Genomic DNA, 19,791 nt, shown 5'->3' with positions numbered 1-19,791 from the left:
GTATAACACCCTCAGGCAGAGGATAAATCCTTCACCTGGGCCTAAGGAATGTATACATCTATATATGAAACTTAAATTCTAAATACTTATTTATACTGCTACTAAACTAAGTAATCTATAAAATCATTGAAGTTATAGATTATACCTCTTTCCTTCATTTACCCCAGTGTACAGTCTGGCACCATAGGATACAGACAGAAAATCAAGGAAACACAATGGAGAGCACAGGAATAAACCCATGTTTACATGGTCATTTAATTTACAAAAGAGGCAAGATTATATAATGGGGAAAAGACAGCCTCTGCAATGAATGGGTGTTGCAAAAACTGGATGGCCACATGCAAACTGGACTACTTTACCACACTTTTTGCGAAAATAAAGTCAAAATGAACTGAGGACTTGAATGTAAGACCCCAAACCCTAATACTACTAGAAGAAAACTTAGGCAGTACAGTCTTTGACATAGGTCTTAGGAATAATTTTTAGGATATGTCTTCTCAGGCAAGGGCAACAAAAACAAAAATAAACAAATGGGACCACATCAAACTAAAACGTTTTGAACAGTGAAGGAAACTATCAACAAAAAGAAGAGAATGCCTACGGAATGGAAAAAGCTATTTGCAAACAATAATCTCATAAAAGATTAATATCCAAAAGTATACAAGACTCTTACATCTCAACATAAAAAGAAACAAACAATTAATAGTGGACATAGGACCTGAGTAGACATTTTCCAAGAAGGTCAATAGCACGTGAAAATGTGCTCTGTATCATTAATCATGAGGGAAATGCAAATCACAACCACAATTAGACATCTTCTACACCTGTCAAGATCGTTAAGAAGATAAGAAAAATAAGTGTTGGTGAGGATAAGGAGAAAAGGGAATTCTTTACACTGTTGCTGGGAATGTAAATTGGTGCAGCCGCTATGGAAAACATTTTGGAGCTTCTTAAAAGGATTAAAAATAAATCTTGCATAGGATCCAGCAATTTTACTTCTTATATTTTTTCCTAAAGAAACAAAACACCCTGTGTACGAGACAGCAAAAGAGACACTGATGTATAGAAGAGTCTTATGGACTCTATGGGAGAGGGAGAGGGTGGGAAGATTTGGGAGAATGGCATTGAAACATGTAAAATGTCATGTATGAAACGAGATGCCGGTCCAGGATCAATGCACGATACTGGATGCTTGGGGCTAGAGCACTGGGACGACCCAGAGGGATGGTATGGGGAGGGAGGAGGGAGGAGGGTTCAGGATGGGAAACACATGTATACCTGTGGTGGATTCATTTTGATATTTGGCAAAACTAATACAATTATGTAAAGTTTAAAAATAAAATAAAATAAAAGAAAGCAAAACAGTATTTTGAAAAGATGCATGTACCCCTATTTTCATTGCAACTATACTCATGATAGTCAAAATGTGGAAGCAATCCAAATTCCTATCAATAGATGAATAGATTAAAATATAAATACAATATTACTCATCCATAAAAAAGAATGACATCTTGCCATTTGGGATAATGTGAATGGACCCAGAGAGTGTTATATGTGAAATATATGTGACACTGAAAAATAAGTAACATATGATTTGAATTACATGTGACATATAGAAAAAAACTACAAATGAACAAATATAACACAACAGAAATAAGTGTCATAGATAAAGAGAAAAAAGATGGAATGGGTTATGGGGTGGGTGAAACAGGTGAAGAGGTACAAAATTCCACTACAGAATAAATGAGTCATGAAGATAAAATGTACATGGTTGGAATACAAGCCATAATAATGCATTATCTTTGTATGATGACCAAGATGATCAAAGGTACAAACTTCCAATTATAAGTCTAAATAACTACTAATGGTGTAATGTATAGCATGTTTGCTATATTTAGCACTGCTGTATATTTCATATTAATGTTATTTAGATAGTAAATCCTAAGAATGTTTACCATTAAGAAAAACAATTTTTTTTCAATCTAGAATTGATATGAAATGATGGATTTTCATTAAACTTATTGTGCTAATCTTTTCATGTATGTAAGTCAAATTGGACCATAAAGAAGGCTGAACACTGAAGAACTGATGCTTATGAACTGTGGTATTGGAGAAGAATCTTGAGAATCCCTTGGGCTGCAGGGAGATCAAGCCAGCCAATCCTAAAGGAAATCAGTCATGAATATTCATTGGAAGGACTGATGATGAAGCTGAAACTCAAATACTTTGGCCACCTCATGTGAAGAACCAACTCATTAGAAAAGACCGTGATGCTGGGAAAGATTGAACGTAGGAGGAGAAGGGCACAACAGAGGATGCGATGGTTGGACGGCATCACCAACTCAATGGACATGAGTTTGAGCTAACTCTGGGTATTGGTGAAGGACAGGGAAGCCTGGCATGCTGCAGTCCATGGGGTTGCAAAAAGTCAGACATGACTGAGTGACTGAACACCACCGCCACCACTTTAAATTCATATAATGTTGTATATGTTGATTATACCAACATCTAGTAGATGAAGAAAAATTTAAAAACAACAAAATCTCAACAAACTGAATACAGAAAGAACATACTTCAAAAAGGAAAAAAAAAAAAAAAGAATGTATCTCAACATAAAAAGGCCATTTATGACAGTTACATAACATCATACACAGTGAGGAGGTTTGAAAGCTTTTCCTTGAAGATTAGCAACAAGACAATGGTGTTCCTGTTCACCACTCCTATTCACCACAACACTGGTAGTCCTGGCCAGAACAATCAAGAAAGAAAAAGAAATAAAAGGCATCAAAATCAAAGAATTAAAAATGTTTCTGCTTGCAGATGATATGATATTATATATAGAAAACCCAAGAAAACTGTTAAAGAGTTAATCAACAAATTCAGCAAAATTGCAAGATAAAAAATATACATACAAAAATCAGTTGTGCTTATATATGATAACAACATACTATCTGAAAAAGAGGTAACATTTAAATTCCACTTATAACAACACAGAAACAATAAAATACTTGAGAATAAATTTAACCAAGAAGGTGAAAGATCTATAGACCTAAAATTATATGACATTGTAAAAAAATTGAAGAAGCCACAAATATGTGGATAAGTATACTGTTCATGGATTATAAGAGTTAGTATTTTAAGTGTCCATACTACCTGAAGCCACGTATAGATTAAATAAAGTCTCTATTAAGATCCTGATGGTATTTTTTCAGAAATAGAATTCATATTGATATACAAAAGACCCTAAATATCCACAACAATCCAGAGAATAAACAAAGCTGGAGACATTACATTTCTGAATGTCAAACTATTTTACAAAGCTATAGGAATCAAAGCAGTATGCTACAGGTATAAAAACATGCACGTAGATTAATGTAATGGAACTGAGTGCTTCAAAATAAACCAGTGCCTCTGTGGTCAAATAATATTATATAAGGAAGTCAAGGATACTCAACGTGTATAAATATACCCTCAATAAATGTAATTATGAGAACTGAATATTTCAAAGAATGAAAGTGGACCCATATCTTACAATACTCAACAAAAATTAACTCAAAATTGATTGAAAGCCTAAATGTAAGACCTGGAACTATGAAACCCTGAGACAACATAGGAGAAAGTTCCTATGTTTTTGGATTTTTTTTTGGATATGACACTAATAGCACCAGCAACAGAAGTTAGTTTTTTTGAAACATTAATTCAATCAATTAGTATCTACCAAGGCTAACCAAGGAAAAAGAAAAGACACAAACTACTCATATCAATAATGAAGTAAAAGGTATATTCATGATCCCACAGACATTAAAAGGAAATAAGGAATAATTACAAATAATATTATGATCATAAATATGATAACATGAAATGAACCTATTCTTGAAAGACACAAACTTAAAAAACTCACTGAAGAAGGCATGACTAGCCCTACATCTATTCAAGTGTGTGAAGGTGGTGTTAAAAATCTTCCCCACATAAAAAAAATTACCAACTTTTTATTAGCATTATCCTAATCTGAAACCAGAAAAATACATTGTAAGGAGAGGAAACTACAGCTCAGTAACTATCTTAAACACTGATGAAAGATTTCTTAACAAAATTTGATTAGTAGTTAAAACATAGTAATATATATAATATATATTACTGTACTGTATATAAAACAATACAGTAATACATATTAATACATACATTTATATATATATATATATTCCTTTCTGTAGAGGAAATTACAGCTCAATATCTGTATTAAACATTGATGAAAGAGTTCTTAACAAAATTTGATTAGTAGCCACGTGTATACCTGTGGTGGATGCATGTTGATATATGGCAAAACCAATACAATATTGTAAAGTTAAAAAATAAAATTAAATTAAAAAGAAAAAAATTGATTAGTAGCCAAAATACAGTAATATATATAACTACTAATTTGATTAGTAGTTAAAATACAGTAATATATATATACTGTAATATATATTATATACACAGTAATATGTAGATTATATATGTAAATATATATATATGGATAATCCAAACTTTTATATACATTAACTTTTTTATTTATAAAAATCAAGTTTGGTTGCATTTCTTTTCTTGGCTTAAGATGTATAAAGATGAATTAAACAAAGGCCATTTACTCCACATTATGTAGCATTATAATGCCAAAAGATATATGTATGAGTAATTGCAAAAGAATAAGATAAGTGTGCAAGTTTTAGGAAAGCAAAGAACAGAGGGCACCTAATCCTGGCTTTGCAAACCAGGGAAGATTTCAAGGAATATATGACATTTAGATAAAACCTTAAAGAAAAATACGTGCATGTATGTGTGTATGTCTGTGTGTGTGTGTGTGAGAGAGAGAGAGAGAGGGAGGGAGAGGGAGAGAGAGAGAGAAAGAAAAAGAATGCCTAACAATTATAAGAAATGATGAACAATTTGATAAGGTCAGAGCAGAGGTCACACAGGGCCTTGGTTCCAGAAAGATGCCATGCACTTAAGCAATATTTCAAGAGTAACAGAAAGAGAAATAACTAAAAAAATAAATAAATAAAATAAAAAAAAAAAGAAAGAGAAATAACTGTTCAATACAACTATCTGCATTAATGGGAATGCTCTGTAATCTGTTCCATTTCAATATATTAGCCATTAGCCACATTTGGCTTTGGAGTACTTGAAATGAAATTAATGTAACTGAGGATTTGAGTTTGTATTTTTAACTAATTCATATTTTCATTTAAATAGCCGCACATGTGACTTATCATTTATACTGTAAAACTTACAGTCTAGTGAGAATGAGACCATGTTAGCAATTAAAATATAATCACTACTGCAAAGATGAAGTACAAAACACTATGGAAACATGTAAGAGTTTGGGAAAATCAAAGATTCAGGGAATACTGCCATAAAGAATAAAGTAGATTTATCGGATGACTAGAAGAGAACTGAAGTCCCAAAGAAACCACTTCAAGAGGCAGATTATCAGACTGTTAAACAAATAAACAAAAATCACAAGTATGCTCCAGTGAAAAAGTGAAGGTGGATGTAAGGCAGTAGGTCTGAATGGAAAGATGGGATCCAATCTTACAGGACTTTGACTCTGTTAAAATTAGACTCTTTATACTGAAGTCAAAGAAACCTCCTTTTTTTGGAATATGAGAATTATGAGTTGCTCAAGGCAAGGCAATATTTCAGTTGAGTCAGTTATTTTCTCAGCTGAAAGATGACATACAGATATTGTTAATGAGAACAATGAGATAGACAGAATCTGCTAATGGGATAACAGGACATTGATGCTCTTAGCAACTCACTGTCCAAACTCTCATATTGTCTCTAGCTTATTGATGTCAGGGAAATTAGTTATTCATTTAAAGAGCAAAAAAAAAAAAAAAATCCATATCTGATATAATAATAAATTCTGGATGGACCAAAGACAAAAATGTAAAAAGCAAAGTCATAGAAGTGTTGAATATAAGCAGATATTTATAGAATTTTGAAATACGTGAAAGGATGTACCGCGAATAGGTCACCAAGAATTCATGACAGACTGTACAACTTTCATAGTTGAACCACTCCATTAAAAGTTAAAAAGGAAGGATCGTCTCTGAAAACATCCTGCCACAGATATGAATGGGGGTTACTATTCATAACAGATATATCCTACTAATAAATAAAAAGAAAACAAAGCCAAGGAAAAGTGAACACAAGTTAAAATAGACCATTCATGGATGAGAAATAGAAATTAAAATGTTCAATCTATTAATTGCAGAATATGAAATTTTAAGTAATATTAATATTTATACACCACTAGAGCTTCTCTGGTGGGGAAGGCAATGACACCCACTCCAGTACTCTTGCCTGGAAAATCCCATGGACGGAGGAGCCTGGTGGGCTGCAGTCCATGGGGTCACTAAGAGTCCGACACGACTGAGCAACTTCACTTTCACTTTTTACTTTCATGCATTGGAGAAGGAAATGGCAACCCACTCCAGTGTTCTTGCCTGGAGAATCCCAGGGACGGGGGAGCTTGGTGGGCTGCCGTCTATGGAGTCACACAGAGTCGGACACGACTAAAGCGGCTTAGCAGCAGCAGCAGCAGCAGCAGCAGCAGAGCTTCCCTGGTAGCTCAGTTGGTAAAGAATCTGCCTGCAATGCAGAAAAACCCGGTTTGATTCTTGGGTCAGAAAGATCTGCTGGATAATGGATAGGCTACCGTATCCTATCCATTGAATACCACTGGAGGCTACCACTCCAGTATTCTTGGGCTTCCCTGATGGCTCAGCTGGTAAAGAATCTCTCTGCAATGTGGGAGACCTGGGTTTGATCCCTGAGTTGGGACTATACTGCTAATTTATACATTATCACTTTAATCTTTGCATTATACTGTGAATGAGGACTGTTAGGATTCTCATTTTATGGGTAGAGCAACCTCAGAAAGGTTAAATCAAGTTGGAAAGTTTACAAAGGGCTTGGCTCTCTTTAACCTCAAAACCTAGGCACCAGGATGCGATCTTTATGATATTTTTATTAAATTAATTTTGGCATCATTTTCATCCTTATATAAAATTTGTGACTGCATCTAGCACTGATTAGGATGCACTGAAAGAGTTCATTCCTGTCTGTAGGAGAGAAATTTTGAAGTTTCTATCAAAATTTAGTATATATGTTACATCAATACTTCTATGTATGCAAAAAAGTGCATAAAAATAGACAGCAATATAACCAATGATGTGAAATTGTTAGCAGACTAATTCCCTAAATCTCAATCAACAATGAAATTACCAATGAAATTACCAATGAAATTATGTCTCCTCTGTTGTTCTATGCAATTATATATAATGAGTTCTATCTAGATAATTTGACAATGAATAATATCCATTACCTATTATTAACTGAAAATAAAGGAAAATTGCCAAATATTTTCTGTAATAAATTTGCATTAATTTAAGAAGGAAAAAATGTATCTCTGAGAGTGTGAATGTGGCTATGTTTATAGCTGAATATCTAGAAATATATGTAGCAGAACACAATACAAAAATATAACACTATATAATTTTGAGCTTTGAGGGCAAACAAAAATTCATTTGGAAACATAAGGGTCATTCCATAAGTCACAATGTGCTGATTTGATACCAGTTCTCTCTTTTTTTTTTTTTGATACCAGTTCTCTCATACTTGATTCTCCTAACATTAAGCATATGTAACTATTAGAATGAAAAATACTAAAGTTTCAAGTACTCTTCTTATTTTTAAAGATATTAAAATGCTTTATTTATTCATTCATTCTACTTTTTGCTGGTGGAGATGTGAAAATGAATGAAACTTAGGTACTACCCTTAGTGAAGGGTCCACTGTGGTGTAGCTCAGCCCTGTATTCAATCCACCCCAAAGGAACTGAGGATAAATTATCTCCCAAGTGTGGACTGAGTGCCATGTGCTTATTAGAGAAATTTAAGTCCAACCAAAGGAAAACCAACTGGTTGGCACACTTTTGCTTTTATCCTGCTCTATTCATTAGCTTCTGGAAAAGTGTATATCATGACATCACTACATCTCTTGAATTATCTCTTCTTACACCCTTTCTGTCATCCTTCTGGTTTCAGAGATTTAAGCAGTAACCAAAGAAGGTAAAATCATTTAATCTTTTGGTAATAGTCAATCTTCATCTTATCCAGGGAGCTTTGAAATGTTTTACCTTCCAGTCATTAAGCAGTGTTTCTTGGACTTTTCCTTCAAGAACTCTCAGGCTTACAAGAGTGATTTCTTAAAGTTTCAGTCAGGAAAATGTTTACCTTTATATGGCAAGATGAAAGAAATGAAACACAAATATTTTATAGAGTTTATAGAAAATATCCATGAAATCAAGCCTGTGTTTTCTCTATGTAAGATACTTTTATATAATGGAGACAAGGATGAGATAATGACCAAAAAATCTCCTAAGGTATAATATGAATGCATTACATCTCATATTTTAAGTACATAAAGAAAATCTGGGATTATATTTCTGACTGGAATCATTAGATGTATCATAAAGTAAGAGCGTTCCCAATTTTTAAATGTGTATTTCACCTTTTTTCCATCCAAAAGTTTATTTTGTCAGAATAAATCGCTTTAACATATTTACTATTACTTGTTTTATATTTTAATATTTCAATCATTGTTCAAAACATAGCAGTAGTTTCTGCCTTTTAATCTGCCAATTTTGCTAATATGTATAACAAAATATGTTTATTCTTAAAGGAAGAAAATGCTGATTGTTAGGAAGGACTTGAAGAGAAAAAAGAAGGCACTATACAAGCTTTGATACTTACCACCTGTTGACTGTTCTGCTCGGGCTGCTGCTGCTAAGTCAGTTCAGTCATGTCCGATTCTGTGTGACCCCATAGATGGGCAACCTACCAGGCCCCGCCATCCCTGGGATTCTCCAGGCAAGAACACTGGAGTGGGTTGCCATTTCCTCCTCCAATGCATGAAAATGAAAAGTGAAAGCGAAATCCCTCAGTCGTGTCCGACTCTTAGCGACCCCATGGACTGCAGCCTAACAGGCTCCTCCGTCCATGGGATTTTCCAGGCAAGAGTACTGGAGTGGGTTGCCATTGCTTTCTCCATTGACTGTTCTTATTCATGCTATAAAATAAAATAAATATTAATAAAAGCTTACACAGAAATACAATTCTGGTTGCTAAGAATAAAGAGTGATCAAGATAAATAAAAATTATATAGATTACTTTTGAACAATTTTGGTTACTAGACAGTAAATCTTAAACATAAATGTATTTATTCTAATGGCTTAGCCTCCTAGAAAGAAGTTAATGGGATATTTTGGCATCAGAAGGCTCCCTCTTGTGTTCTGTCCTGTCCTCAGACACATAAGTGTAAAAGGAGTAAATACAGCAAAATTTTAAAAATGAGATGACTGTAAATGTAAAGAGATGTAAAAATGATATAAAAGGATCAGTATGTCATAGAAATGCAATATTGATATAGCTCTATGTGGTATTAGTCAATATTGCTAATTTCTTATTTCTTTCTTTTAAATTAGAAATTTGTTCTTATTTATAAGCAAGGCAATTCTATTTCCATGTATATGTGATTGATTGTAAACACATTTATTTATTTTGGGCATATTGAAGAAATATATACTAAGAAAGAAAAATGATAGCTATTATTAAGCTCAGGAATTGTCATTGGGTCATCAGTTGCCACTGAAACCTCCTAAGCCCATAAAGTTTGTACATAGTATCAGAACCATAACACAAAATTAGATATTTCAATCCTATAAGCACAGCATCCTGGAAACTAGAAACTAATGTCTTAATATTTAAACTACAGATTTGGCTAGTAAATATGGTTGTAGAAAATGTAATTAAAAGATATTTGCTCACATAGAAAATTTAGTCCAATGTAGAGGTTTTATGTCAAATCACTAAAGTGGGGACTTTTAACATAGACCTGTAAATACATTTTTTTTCTCTTTAATAGACAATGGTAAAGTATTTTGCTTTAGTAGGAGTGAGTGGATATTGCAAAAATTCTTACAGGGAAAAAGGTCCAGTGCTTCCTTTAATGAGAGCTAATAATTCCAATATATAAATCTTCAATTCCTTTACTATTCACTTACTCTTTGTTTTGTTTTGTACCAACAGATTTGGCTTAAAGACAATAAAATCAGTATGAGAAACCACACAATGCTTACAGAATTCGTCCTCTTGGGCATATCAGACAACCCAGAGCTTCAGGTTGTCATTTTTATCTTTTTATTTCTGGCTTATGTATTGAGTGTTGTTGGAAACCTAACCATCATCATCCTCACTTTAACAGACTGTCATCTAAAGACGCCGATGTATTATTTCCTCCGGAATTTCTCCTTCTTAGAGATTACATTCACCAGTGTTTCTATCCCCAGGTTTTTGGGGGCAATCATTACTAAAGTCAAGACTATTTCCTACAACAATTGCTTGGCTCAGTTATTTTTCTTCATCTTCATGGGTGTATCTGAGTTTTTCCTTCTCACTGCCATGTCTTATGATCGATATGCTGCCATCTGCAAGCCTCTCCATTACACCACCATCATGAACAAGAAAATCTGCACTTTGCTGGTCTTTAGTTCATGGCTCGGGGGGTTTCTTACCATTTTTCCACCACTCATGCTTATCCTTCAGCTAGATTTCTGTGCTTCCAACATAATTGATCACTTCTCCTGTGATTACTTCCCCATTTTGCGACTCTCATGCTCAGATACGTGGCTTTTAGAGATGATTGGTTTTTACTTTGCTTTTGTGACTCTGCTCTTCACATTGGCATTAGTGATTCTATCCTACATGTGCATTATTACCACCATTTTGAGAATACCATCGGCTACTCAGAGGAAAAAGGCTTTCTCCACATGTTCCTCTCACATGATTGTCATTTCCATTTCTTATGGAAGCTGTATATTCATGTATGTCAAGCCTTCAGCAAAAGAAAGAGCTTCATTGACCAAAGGAGTAGCTATTCTCAACACTTCAATTGCCCCCATGTTAAATCCTTTTATTTATACCTTGAGGAATGAGCAAGTAAAACAAGCTTTGAAAAACTTGGTTCATAAAGTGATACTTTCTAGAAATAAATGAAAGTGTGTATTAACATGAATGAATGCAATTTAACTTCTACAGTGTCCACCTAGCTCCATCTCACAGGTATCATCTGCACTGCTGAGCTCATTAGCTCAAACTTCCTTTAATGAAATTGACTATGCTGTGTCTTCCTTTCAAACTATCTATAGCTTCCATATAATCATGGACTTACAATTCCAGATAGAAAACCAGTAGCTTTAGAACATAAATTATTTTATCCATTATTCTGAATAATAAAAAATCTCATATTGAATAAAAATATTTAATATGGTAATTTCTAAAGGAGTAAACATTGTTTTAATCAACTTACTCTTAAATTTTATCTTTTGGTACTAATATAGCAATTTCTTAAAGTTGTGGAATATGAAATAAATAATCAACAGCCATATTTTTTGCACACTGTCTGCAGTATCTGTCCAGTTCTTTCCACTCATCTGATGTACTTGGATATTTATTTTCCTACTTTCAGATAACTAGAAGTTCATAAGATCTCATAATTCTTAGTTATGCTGAAGGCATGTGTTATGTTTATTTTATATACTCTCCTTATGTATCTACATTATTTTTATAAATACTTAAAAAAGAATAGTTAGCTACCATGACTCTAATGCCACCTGAAAATTTAACAGGAATTTCTTGAATAATATTCCTTCTATAGAGAGCATTTATTTCATTACGTATGTTGAATTAAGGATGTTCTGTTTCATATCTTATGTAATCTTACAGGTAAATGGCAAATTGCACGTTTGCTCAGTGTCTGACTTTTTGCAACCCATGGACTGTAGCCCACCAGGCTCCTCTGTCCCTGGGATTTCCCAGGCAAGAATACAGGAGTGGGTTGCCATTTCCTCCTCCAGGGGACCTTCCTGACCCAGGGATTGAACTCAAGTCTCCTGCATCTCCTCACTGGCAGACGGATTCTTTACCATTGAGCCTTTGGACATGCTGTATGACAAATTAGTCATGATTATCTCATATACACGGAGAAGGCAATGGCACCCCACTCCAGTACTCTTACCTGGAAAATCCCGTGGATGGAGGAGCCTGTTAGGCTGCAGTCCATGGGGTCGCTAAGAGTCGGACACGACTGGGCGGCTTCACTTTCACTTTTCACTTTCGTGCATTGGAGAAGGAAATGGCAACCCACTCCAGTGTTCTTGCCTGGAGAATCCCAGGAACGGGGGAGCCTGGTGGGCTGCCGTCTATGGGGTCGCACAGAGTTGGACACGACTGAAGCGACTTAGCAGCAGCAGCATCTCATACACAAATGTGTAAATAGATGCTCAGAAAATTTGAGTGATTTGGCTGAGTGATTTGCCTAATTAGTCAATGCTGCTGCAGCTGTTTAGTCATGTCTGACTCTGTGTGACCCCATAGACTATAGCCTCCCTAGGCTCCTCTGTCGATGCGGTTTCCCAGGCAAGAATACTGGAGTGAGTTGCCCTCGCCTTCTCCAATATAACCAGTATGATAGCTCAATTTAAAAAAGCAAACAAAAAGTGTTTGTATGTGTGATTATATACTTATTTGAAACTCTGTAAGGATCTATAAATTTCGCACAATATTTACTAAGGACCTGAATGATTCTATTGCCTTTCACCCCCATCATATTATGTGTGTGTTTGCTGCTGCGTGGCTTCAGTCCTGTCCGACTCTGTGCGACCCCATAGACGGCAGCCCACCAGGCTTCCTGTTCCTGGGATTCTCCAGGCAAGAACACTGGAGTGGGTTGCCATTTCCTTCTCCAGTGCATGAAACTGAAAAGTGAAAGTGAAGTCGCTCAGGTGTGTCCGACTCTAGCGACCCCATGGACTGCAGCCTACCAGGCTCCTCCGTCCATGGGATTTTCTAGGCAAAGGTACTGGAGTGGGGTGCCATTGCCTTCTCTGACTGAATGTTTACATTAATATAATTATAGTCTACTTATCCAAGATACTAACTCCTAAAGTTATGCTTGGCATACAGATTAAAGCTTTAATCAAAACAAGATACTCTTCAATCTCTGTTGTGCTGAGCAAGAGAAGGAGTAGGAAAAAAGTATGAACTATTATACTTTTAATGTATAGCAGTATAATGGTGACAAAAGTTTTTACTGGAAGACAGATTAAAAATAATGGAGTCAATGAATGTAGTTAGTTAAATGTGGTAGATTACCACTTTAAAAAAAAGACATGGAATATTTTGTAGAAATCTGTACTAGGAATTACGATAATTGGTTGCTAATATCTGTCTAAAAATGATGTCAAGGGAAAAGGCTTCACACTTAGTGTTGTTTTTTTGTTTGGGTCTCATTGGATACTGTTCTCAAGCTTTCTTTTCTAATCCCAATACTAATGTGTTTTATGTTTTGTATTCCTTCGTGTTTTGTGCACATTTTTGTTCTGGCAATTTTGATTAGCAGAATTAGTTCCCTTTAGCCTGTATGAGAGAGAATAGATAAAACATTCAGTAACTTGTGCTACTTAAAATCTATGCAGAAACGATTCCAGAGGGTTTTTAAACACCTTATATTTTTTTTATCTTGCATATATTTACTTTTTCTCATTCTCTATTGTCAAATAAACATATCCTCTCTGAATAAAAGAGAAATTTAAGACAAAAACATTCACAATAGAAAGCAAATTTGTGCAATGAGAAGAAATGTTTTTTGAAGAAATGGATTACAACCATGGTAGTTGCTAATATGTTTATATTGCAGCCACTCGAATGTTAGCGAACTTGCACAAAAATCAGAGGTAAGTCTGGCAAATAGATAGCAGTGAAAGTCTCTCAAATTTTATCAGTGATTTATTACTTATCACCTGAACAAATTAAATAGGATAAGAGCTTGCTATGCAGAGCAGGCGACTGTACTCAATCCTCTGTAATACCTGTATGGAAAAAGAATCTAAAAAAGAGTGGATGTATGCATATGTATAACTGATTCACTGTGCTGTGGAAGTGGTAGTGTTAGTCACTCAGTTATGTCCAACTCTTTGTGACCCTAAGGACTATATAGCCCACTCCTCTGTCCATAGAATTCCCAGGCAAGAATACTGGAGTGGGTTTCCATTTCCTTCTCCAGGGGATCTTCCCGACCCAGGGATCAAACCAGTGTCTCTTGAATTGGCAGGCAGATATTTTACCACTGAGCCACCAGGGAAGCCCTCGCTATTAAATAAAGGCAGGTAATTATTATTTCTGTTGTTTGTTTCTAACTGAATATAGGCTTTGCAGTAATTTGTTTAAGAGAGTAGACTTTAATTTCTGGTATATTCTTTGCTAGCTGTATAAAACATCAAAGGACAGAACCTAACTTAGCCTAGTTATTTATTTGGCAATAAAAATTAAAGATTCATAGGTATGTTATAAGAGTTAAGTGAAGTAAAAATACAAAAGTTATTATTTCACTGAAAAAAGTGATACTTTTTCTAAAACATAATTGCTATGATTATCCCTCCCAGAGTTGAGAATTAATTACAATCAAAAGAAAATTAAAGTAAATAAAAATAAAGAAAATTAGTCTTCTTAACATATATTAAGTGCCACATGATTTTAGAATAATTTCATTTATGTTATTGCAATTATTTCTAAGAAATACTTTTGAAACTTCAACTCCATTTTAAACACAGAAAACTGAAGCTTAAAATATTAAATAGCTCATCCAGAGTCATACATCCATAAATGGTCCATTTGTATTTTTAATTCATGTTTTTCTTACTGCAATGTCCCTATTTTTTGTGTGATAGTAATTTACCCTAGAATGCTATAACTAAGGAATTAATAGCATGTTAATAATTTTAACATAATAATTATAATAATAATATTTTTTTAATTTACTTTCCCTTCATTGTTTAAATTATAGATCACTAACAAATGAACTGAAAGTGTGAGGTTATGAATTGATATCCACCACAAACCTTCAAAGATATAAATGTTACTATTTCTGGACTTTTTATTAAATGTGAATATTATCTCTTTTTCCCCTTGTGTTGTCTCTGTGAACACTGGTAAGTATGCTGAGAATTGAGCCTGCCTATCCCTATTGAAATAAAGAAATGTAAATTAATCAAATTTCTTCAAGGAAGTAGTCCTCTAAATAATTGTGGGAAAAAAATGTATCTAATGAAACACTCCTTCCAACCCTTGACTGGTTCTCCTGAGGAGTCTTTGCGTCATTCAAGATGTGACAATTCTTAAAGGATCCTAGTGTCATGGCCCAAAGTTCAGAATGATTGAGCAGTGTCCAAGATAATATGAAGCCAAACTAAATGTTACATATGACATTTAATTAAACAACTTCCCTTTTCTTACTGCATTAACCTAAACCCTAAAACACCCTTTAAACTCACAAAGTACAAAGAAATAATGATGCAATGAATGAAGTACATTGCTTTTCTGGTATGATTTGTCAACGTTTTCTAATGACCTGCAATGAAGTTTACCTGAAGAAGAGAGAATTAGTAGATACAGTAAAAGTTGTACCAACTATACCTTCAAAGTCATTGCATTACTAAGAGATTTTTCCTCCCAGTGTACAAAAACATTTTTAAAAACAACCACAGCAAAACACACCAGAAATAAAATGGAACCAATCAAAGATGCCTATCTCAGTCTCTCAAAGGAATATCTTTTATTCTTTTAAAAAGAATGTATTCATTAATATGGGGGTCTCTTTTTCAACTTGGGTATCAAAGAAATCATAAATTTATCTACAGTTTCATTGTCAATGTTAACATGATAATAGGGGTTTAGGAAGGGCAGGACATAGGAATGTTTTCAGAATGACATTTTGAAGATGATTTGCAGTCATCTTATTAACAAATTAGAAATAATATTGCTGATTTTAATTTTGAATAGCTCAAAGAATCTGTCTCAAGGATTCTCAGAAAACAAGTAAGAATTGATTTTTATGAAATGAGTGGAAAGAAATACAAAAGTTAGTAACCTAAACTGCATTCTTCCAGAGGGAAATATGGACTTGCATTCAGAAATAAAAGCCGAAAACATGAGTTAAATGCTTGGAGATATTCTTCATATTCTGCGTGAATACATCCTTGGGGTGGTTTAAATCTCTTGGAATCATATATACCCTGTTAAACACTGAAATGTGTTTCTTTCAAAAGGCTGATGAGTGAAGGAATGAATGCTGATAATTTTTTATCATGCTTACTTGATGTTAGATGAATAAAATCCATTGAATTTTCATAATTTTTTACATACAAAGTTTCATATGCCACTCCCAAATTTCTGATATTAAATCGTCTCTTCCTAGAGTTTGCTTCAGCCTGTTTTCTCTGGCCCTAGAAGACTGGCTATGTTAGTGTCCGTTACCAGTAATGTTCATATGAAATCTTCTAATGTCTATTAATATCTTTCTTCACAGCTCTTCTTACATTCTGTCACGAATTTAGTCAGCAGCAAAAAGTGTAAATCCTGATATTATAATTCATCAAATAATTAAAATTATGAGGAAACTGAAGAGGAAAATGAATACGTAATGAAATTGAAATAGGCTTAAAAATACAGTGCAATGACACATAGTTCATCATATAACAGTAATAATATAATTAAAAGGAAACCTGACTCTCCAATGCCTGTAGGTTATTGCAGAAATTTCAATCTTGAAATTGAAACCAAAATTTGTCAGTTTATGAGAATGTATTTTGTGAGTTCAAAGTGTTATGAAAAACTAGTGCTTTCAACGAAAGGCAAATCCTGATGAAGGAAGAGTGATGTTACTGAGCAGGAGTAGAGTTCATTAAAAGAATGAATTGTAAAGAAATTAAGGACATTGATTTTGAAATGATAGTTTACAATTTTTTAAATTATATATCAAAAATTTAGCGTCCTTTACATATTCTTTGTTATAAATTTACTCAATAAAGGGTATTTAAGCAGATAATGCATCCTGAAAAGTAGGTAAAGTAGGAAAATATACCTTATAAATAAAGATAGAACTGACATGAAATATAGTCTAGAATTTTGCTTAAAAGAGCATTGCACTTACTGGCAGTATGAAATTCAACAAAAAATTCAGAAGTAATTACTTACATAGGTAAGTGCTTATCTTAAATCTACTCTCACTATACTAGGCACTGGATCATGTTGCCATAGCTTTGAAGGTAAGACTTTGAGCTACACAGACTAGAGAGGAGTTCACAGGAGATTCTGTACTATGTAAGGTGGGTTTGAAAGGATTACTATAAATTCCTACAAAACTCATACCATGAGTATTACATCTGTTCAGGAATAAGGAAGAAGGTGATTTGAAAATGATTCAAATATTCTATCCTCTATGCTAGTCATATATATATATTTTATTTAATACAAGCTTCACAGTCTTTCTCAGAAAGGTTACTAATATTAATGAGGAGCAGAGAAATAAAGTGGCTATTGGTAGCAATGTTGATGTCTTGGCAAATATCTAACATGCCTCAAATGTGGTGATCAAATCCTAGCTGAAGATGAGACAGTGGATTGTTTGTGGAAAGTAGGGGAGCAATGATGGGTAGAGAAGGCAGATACACTGTGTTGGGAGAAGTGATCATGTACTCAAAGTGGAAGAATGAGGATAAGATTCACTTTCCTAGAATGCCTGTTGGGTACTTTACAGTCACACGGTTCTACTATATTTTCATTGCTGTTATTGCTATTGTTCTTATGTGGCTCTCTTGGTGCTAAATCTATGCACTACTACTTATCTTAGATGTAAGTTTTTACATAACACAACATCTAAATTCCGAATGTTTTCAGCTCAGTGGTTAGGGAATGTTTTCTCTATTGAACAAAGCCTTATAGGGGTTTTATTAAATGATAAGCATTTTTCAAAATGCTTCACATGTATTTGCTCATTTAATGATCAAAATAGTGTGTATTTATAGATGGGCATGAAGGGTCTGAGTGGCTTTCAGACCTAGTAAGTGAATTGGATTAAAACCTACATATCCTCACTCTTCTGTAATATTATTTAAATTTTACCCCCCAAAAAAGAAAAATTAAAACTCAATATTTCCAAAACATATACAAGTAAACATATTATTAACATTTACTTTCTTGAAGGGCAATTGTCTTACTTATTAATCATCATCATAATAATAACATAAAAGTAATATTTCAAATATAAAGGGAAATAGGTTGTATGAGAATAAAGTCCATAATGATGACACATAGTTATGCTGTAATATTATAAATTGTTGCGAGGGATTAAGATGATATCGACCTTAAGCTTACATGATTGACTATCTCATTTTCCCCTCTATCTCTAAAACCTGCAGTTGCCAGTGGCAGTGACTTTAGCATTTCTGACTTCCAGTGAGATAGTAAGAGTTGAAAAACCTGAAAGACTTCTTTGGTGGTCCAGTGGTTAAGACTTTGCCTTCCAATGAAGAGGGTGCTGTTTGGATTCCTGATGAGGAATCTCGGATCCCACATGCATCATGGCCAAAAAAAACCTCAACAGAAAAAAAAATACTCTAACAAATTCAAAGATTTTAAAATCTTTTAAAACAAATATTTTTAAAATGATTCACATATAAAAATCTTAAAAAAACGAAAAAACTCAGTGTTAACAAAACTTGATCTGCTGTTCTGTTGTTGTTTAGTCACTAAGTTGTGTTAAACCCCTTTGCAACCCTGTGGACTGAGCATTCCAGGCTCCTCTGTTCATTCCCAGGCAAGAATCCTGGAGTGGATTGCCATTTTCTTCTCCAGGGATCCTTCCAACCCAGGGATCAAACCTGCAGGTTTGATCATCACAGGCAGATACTTTACCTCTGAGCCACCAGAGAAGCCAAGGACAAAACAGTCATTTGTTATTTAAAAATTGCAACATCTTTTCCATTTTATTTCATTTTAATTTTTTATTTAATATTATTTTCACTTTACAATATTGTATTGGTTTTGCCATACATCAACATGCCTCTGCCATGGGTGTACATGTGTTCCCCATCCTGAACCCCCCTCCCACCTCCCTCCCCATACCATCCCTCTGCGTCATCCCAGTGCACCAGCCCCAAGCTTCCTGTATCCTACATCAAACCTGGACTGGCGATTCATTTCTTATATAATATTATACATGTTTTAATGCCATTCTCCCAAATCATCCCCCCTCCTTCTCCCACAGAGTTCAAAAGACTGTTCTATACATCTGTATTTCTTTTGCTGTCTTGCATATCGGGTTGTCATTACCATCTTTCTAAATTCCATATATATGCGTTGCTGCTGCTACTGCTGCTAAGTTGCTTCAGTCATGTCTGACTCAGTGCAACCCCACAGACAGCAGCCCACTAGGCTCCTCTGTCCCTGGAATTCTCCAGGCAAGGATACTGAAGTGTGTTGCCATTTCCTTCTCCAGTGCATGAAAGTGAAAAGTGAAAGTGAAGTCGCTCAGTTGTGCCTGATTCTTAGTGACCCTATGGACAGGAGCCTACCAGGCTCCTCCGTCCATGGGCTTTTCCAGGCAAGAGTACTGGAGTGGGGTGCCATTGCCTTCTTCGTATATATGCGTTAGTATACTGTATTGGTGTTTTTCTTTCTGGCTTACTTCACTCTGTATAATAGGCTCCAGTTTCATCCACCTCATTAGAACTGATTCAAATGTATTCTTTTTAATGGCTAAGTAATACTCCGTTGAGTATATGTACCACAGCTTTCTTATCCATTCATCTGCCAATGGACATCTAAATTGCTTCCATGTCCTGGCTATTAT

The 19,791-nt window shown here is 34.5% G+C and overlaps 1 protein-coding gene across 1 annotated transcript; it reads left to right on the top strand.

Moving 5' to 3' along the window:
- The first annotated feature begins 10,160 nt into the window (after positions 1-10,160).
- Positions 10,161-11,099, top strand: OR6C5 (olfactory receptor family 6 subfamily C member 5). Its single transcript, NM_001390527.1, has one exon. It carries the CDS (start codon positions 10,161-10,163, stop codon positions 11,097-11,099), a length of 939 nt encoding a protein of 312 aa, NP_001377456.1.
- The last annotated feature ends 8,692 nt before the right edge of the window (positions 11,100-19,791 follow it).

The sequence above is a fragment of the Bos taurus genome, chromosome 5, assembly GCF_002263795.3.
Source record: "Bos taurus isolate L1 Dominette 01449 registration number 42190680 breed Hereford chromosome 5, ARS-UCD2.0, whole genome shotgun sequence".
NCBI lineage: Eukaryota > Metazoa > Chordata > Mammalia > Artiodactyla > Bovidae > Bos > Bos taurus.
Note: the sequence above shows the minus strand (reverse complement) of the source record. Positions and strands in the feature narration are given on the sequence as shown.